The sequence below is a fragment of the Neoarthrinium moseri genome, assembly GCF_022829205.1.
Source record: "Neoarthrinium moseri strain CBS 164.80 chromosome Unknown scaffold26_Wmoseri_CBS_16480, whole genome shotgun sequence".
Lineage (NCBI taxonomy): Eukaryota > Fungi > Ascomycota > Sordariomycetes > Amphisphaeriales > Apiosporaceae > Neoarthrinium > Neoarthrinium moseri.
In genome coordinates this window covers 1-5,350 of record NW_026055140.1, presented here as the reverse complement: position 1 = coordinate 5,350, position 5,350 = coordinate 1, and the positions used below count along the sequence as shown (strand labels likewise).

At 55.3% G+C, this 5,350-nt stretch overlaps 1 protein-coding gene across 1 annotated transcript; it reads right to left on the bottom strand.

The window, feature by feature from the left end:
• Positions 1 to 226: 226 nt before the first annotated feature.
• JN550_006983 (uncharacterized protein) lies at positions 227 to 1,280 on the bottom strand (the record flags this gene model as incomplete). Its single annotated transcript, XM_049318783.1, has 4 exons — positions 227 to 685; positions 871 to 951; positions 1,006 to 1,151; positions 1,208 to 1,280. The coding sequence occupies 4 exons, from the start codon at positions 1,278 to 1,280 to the stop codon at positions 227 to 229; spliced, it is 759 nt and encodes a 252-aa protein (XP_049170878.1).
• Positions 1,281 to 5,350: the final 4,070 nt, after the last annotated feature.

The following is a 5,350-nucleotide window of genomic DNA, read 5'->3' as shown; positions in this document are numbered from 1 at the left end:
TCTCATGGTCGCACGGAAAGACGCATCAGCATCACTCAACAGGCTGGCTCCTTTAGTAGATAACGTGCAGTCTCAGCGGGTATCATATTCTTCTTGACTGTCAACACCGAAGTATCCTCGGCATGTCCCATCCTAGTAGTCTGGTTTGCGTGTACGCCTGCGTCTGTGGGCGCCACGGAGGCTGCCTCCTGCATCCAGCCTCGTATCCTCGTCTCATAACATTGTCTCATTGCCCTCGTTCCGCATCCTCGCGCGCACGCTCATCGAAGCGCATAGCTATAGCCTGCGCCTGCGCCTCGTCGTAGTCAGGGGGTGGTTCGTCCGGGGCCGCCTGGCCCTGTTCCCTCGCAAGAGCTGCCTCGTCCGCCTGCTGTTCAATCTGCGCCTGGCTGGCGATTACTTGACTCTGTCTCGATCCACCTTCGCGGGGCGAGTACTCTGGAAGTTGTTCATCCGTGACCGAGTTGAGAATCTGTGTGTTCCCCGTCTCTCGTGCGACTGATGCAGCGTGGAGGAGCCGCCCTCGAATTTCTTCGTATCTCAGAGCCCAGTCACTGTGCCCGCCATCGTTGAACGTCAGCCTCATGTTGACTCGTGTGTAATCCGAGGGGATATTGCCATCCGCCTCGGGCTTGACTTCAGCGTCCCAGAAATTGGCTCCAAAGCCGCCCCATGATGCTCCGACCTATACCTGTTAGCAATTTGCAGTCCAGAGTACAGAGCGCCGTTCAATCGGCGATAGCCGATGCCTTAGAGGTACAGCGCCGTGTACACACGAGGGTACTCTATCAACCAGTCAGCGAAAATATCCTCCACAAGTCGCAAAGGCGGCTGAGACGCCATGGGACCTTCAAGTTCATGGGCACCTACCACATGGGAATTCTCGGTTTTAAGTATGATGGTAGAGAATGACTTGAACTGTTCCGTCGGCTGCACCGGGAGGAACACAAGCTGAGGGTGGACGGTCAGCAGAGGCTGACTACTTCGGACAAACGCAAAACTCACTCGTTTATTCGTTATATAAGCTACTCCACGGTCACACCGTAAGGAGTAGGGAGGGACGCCTCTGGATGGCGAGGGAGCCGATATGTCGAGTGATATCCGACCCTTCGTCTGGTGCAATATCCTCTCATGTGGCAAAGGCTCGAGTTCTCCAGTGCGTTTTAGCATAACCCAGCTGTGAACCAGTCAGAATCATGATTCTCACCAGGAAGGTCGTCATCCTCCATGGCCATCTGCCGGAGGATGCCTTGGTGCTGCTGGTGAAGGCCGTAATCCATCGCGAGTGAGGGAATAAAACAACGACTGGAGGCTTCATGCAGGGGGTGTTGGATATCCAGAGGCCGGCGTAGAGGGGCATGTGGAAGCTCTTGGGCACGCGGCTATATGCCTGCCAGGACGACGGACGGGCACGGCGCGGGAAGTGGGTTCAAGAGACGAAGAAATAGCAGCAACGTACTTGATGGACATGGCGGACAGGGTCAAGGCAGGCAGAGCTTGTCAGCTCTTCCTTCGCGCGGCGGTCCTGTCAAAAATTTGGTGCAGCTTCTAGATCTGTTCCTCATACGACCGAGACAGGGTTGGGATGGTCTAGTCGGGGGGGCAGAACAACCTGCGGAGCGGCACGGCCTGCGCAAGTTCCCAGCAGCAACGGAGATCTTCGAAGATGAGGGTGGGCCGCTAGAGCTGTAGCCGCTCTGCTCGCCCTGCCGAGTAAGGCCAAAGAGAGCAAAGCCAGGCCTCGCAGATGTGGAGGTACCACCTCTGTTCGGAAGCACAAGTGGAGGACCAGGGACACTCAACGTGGAGAGGGGTGCAAGGCGGCCTTAGTGTGTGGCTCGGCGTGGATTCTGCAGCCGTAAGGAAAGAAAAAAAAAAAAAAAAGAAGGGCAGCAGGCGAAAGGGCAGGGGTGAGGACAGAGCCGAGAGGACTGGCGACCGGCAGTCAATACTCGAGCGTGTATAGCATTCAAGTCGGCTCAAGGTTCGTCAAGCCGCACAGGAGTCCGCGGATGGGAGTCGGTTTAGTGCGATGGGAGGGGACTAGATGTTCCCTCGCACAGGCAGCGAACGAGGTCCCAGGATTCACGGGACCGCGGATCTGGTGCGCGGCGGGACTAGCAGCCGTCTTGGGCGAATGAAAGCTGGGGGACCCATTGGGCCGCCGGCGGGCGCACCAAGCCCGGTTCACAGTCGGCATAAACTATCGCCTGGCGACTGCAAATCAGATGGGCTCTTCCGCTACTAGCTACCTGTGTGGTACATCTCCAGAGTAGCTAGGTAGATGTAGCTAACTACTGGAGAGCTGGGATCCAGGGCACATGGATTGGATGCTGGCTACGTTGGATACTGCTGAAACCCATCCTCTCTACCTGGGCAGTCAGTCAGACTTGTCAGTGGAGCCCCCAGCGTGTCCAGGAAGCTGACGTCTTGCGCAGTCAGCCGTCATCCCCTCGCCGCCGGCCAATACACGGGGCGAATCATTCCTCACATGTGAACAGGCCCGTGAGATTCTGCCCAGCGATACGCTCAACCGGTCTGGCATTACTCGATTCAGTACTCCCTGGCAGGTCGCTTACGGAATAGAACCCCCCCTTACCTTGCCTACAACACCCACCAGGGGCTAAGCGCCAGCATAACCCCTCTATACCAGGAACCAGGGCAAGATACCAGCCTCCCGGTTCGGCTTCACGCCGAAAACGAGTGCGTGCCACTCTGGCGGCGCAACCCAAGACGCAGCAGGCGCAACATGTCTTGGTGCGCCGCCGGCTCTGATTTGCAGGTGGCAGCTGCAAGTTTGACTCGTGCCTTGTTAGTCGACGCAGTCCCAGGCTCGCAGGAGATCGATCAACACCCTGAATCAAGTCCCTGCAGTATGGCAAACCTGCCCTTATCAATGTCTCGTGTGTGCGCCGACGAGAAGATGACTCGTCCCCTGTGGCGGTGGGCATTGGCGAGCTACAATTGCCGAGTATATAGTACCAACTGATAATTTTCGATTTCAATTGTCCTCCTGGTCCCTGTGGGTTGTCGGAACTGCAAGCGGACGCAAAGCCTAAAACGCCCTAGTCAACCTGCACCACGATAGTATAGCGTCGTGGCCAACTACGGTCCCTATCCATATACCGTCCGTCTCTTCGGGCTTTGAGACTGCATTCCCGGGATCACCGTGATTCGGCGCGTCTGGCTTGATCCATTCTGGATGGCGAGTTGGGATCTGTTATACGACTGACAGTGATACAAGGTGGGACTAACACTTCATTCCGCTCTCTCAGGTTGTGGCGTCTTCTCACCTTGTAAAAAAGTTCTCACACAGTCTCCTGGGACTATTATTGGCATACGGACATGGCAGCTAGTCATTCAACTCGGCAGTCAGAAGAAAGTGCGGCGTGCTTATCAGCTTTTGGCAATTTGTTCTACCATTGATGATCCCACGATTCGTCAAGTAAAGCACATTATCAATAGTAGTGACTTCAGAATCGGTCATGATCCTTGACCACCTGGCATTGCTGTCGTCCATTCGCTGAGACTTGCATGCATCTCACTTGAGTCCCCACTGGCTATCCTAGTGCTCGGTGCAAAGTCCACTTCGGCTTTTATCGGCCAATAACCATTCGCTTGGTTTTCTAACGTTTACCAAGGCGTAGTTTTCACCACTTACATGCTCAGCCAAGTCGACTACCTCTGTGGATACTCTTCAACCCCCTGCTTGAACCCCAATACTAGATGCGGCCACACAAACGCTGGTAGCCTCATTACCGAACCTAGATGGCATACCAAACTCGTCCTTCCGAAGACAATGTTTGCTCTGCGGCACATTCAAAAGGAGATATTATCATGCCAATCAGTCCCCAGGCAGCGGTGCCGACTACGGCTCGCGTTTGTTCTTCTCGTAATATTATGCTCATGATGCGCTTACCTCGGGCTGGTCACCAACGAGCATGTTGTTTGATGACAGCAAGATTCTACACAGGAAATGTTAGCCACACCGCCTCCTTTAACAGAGGATCTCTGCGCCGCTCCAGGGCGCGCTCACCGGTTTGAAATGACTCGATTCGTTGCAATTGAGCCGGCAAATGACATGAGTATCTGGAGCAGCCGCGGCAAAATTTCGCCTCTGAGCTCACTTCAGTGGACGGGAATCTCGTTCTGTCCCGGCACTCAGTCGGCGAGCTAGGAAACTGTCGGGTAATGCTGAGAATCTGCCTGTCGTCTTGGATAAGGTTGTCTGAGAGACTGGAGTCTACTAGACAAGGACAAGTGTGACCTGGTACACATAGCTTACTCAGTGGACATCTAGTTTCCCTCCCCCAAAAAAGCGCCTAAGTAGCACAGCTTCAACAGGGCAGTATTCGCCGTTTGTATCTAGATTGGAACGTATAGTATATCGCGGTCATCGACACCTGTCATCATTACGCCTCCCACGCGGGAGGCGGCAGTATACTTCGAATTGCTATGGCCAGACGCTATGCGACCAATTCAAGGATGGGGCAGTACATACGAGACGGTGACGCGCTGCGCCTGTGACGGAAGGTTCGGCACACAGTCATCTGTCACCATTCAAAACACCGCAGAACTAGAAATTCCAGCTGCCCATTGCGTTGGTAGATTCTGAGGTCGAATTGGCGCCGTCCACAATGGCTCCATGGCATATTCAGTGACCTCCAGGGTTTGTGCACATAGGAGGCTGTGGAGTACCACATGAGCCTTGCAGTACGTTCGAGCTTTGAAAGTGACAGGTCACAACCCCGTGGGCCATCAATGCCGACTACGGTTCGAGGAGGGACATCTCGGAACGGGAACGACAGTACACGGTCTGATCCTCACGTTCTATCGGCTTCTAGCAATGTTCCTCCACATTTCCGCTGGCTCCGCTGCGCTGCTCAGCTCAAAACTTCTGCCCATGCGCCCTTCCGTCACGATCATGACAAATGTGTCTGTGCCGCAAAGTGACCCGCTCTCGTTTTCAGGGAAGAGAAAATATCAACCATACGAACAGGGAGGAGAGATGGCACTCGAACTGGTGGGCTAGAGGTGTTGGCAACCTGCGGTTTCTCCAGCAGCACCATTGACGACGTTATGTGACAGCACTGACCTCGGGGTAAACTCACTACCGCTTCCTTCCTACCTTGGCCAAGCCGTATGTCATCATGAGGCCGGGCCCGCGTCAAGAGCAGTGTCTCCCAGGGGATCCGTGCTGCAGCGCTCATGCAGGCAAGGCAAGAAGGTCAACGAACGCCCACGAACGCCCAGGGTCGTTTCAAGGGGGAGGAGGCCGTCGGATCAGCGCCGAATACCCGGGCACCACCGAGTGACACCTCGATCGCTGGGGGGGGGGGGGGGGGGGGGT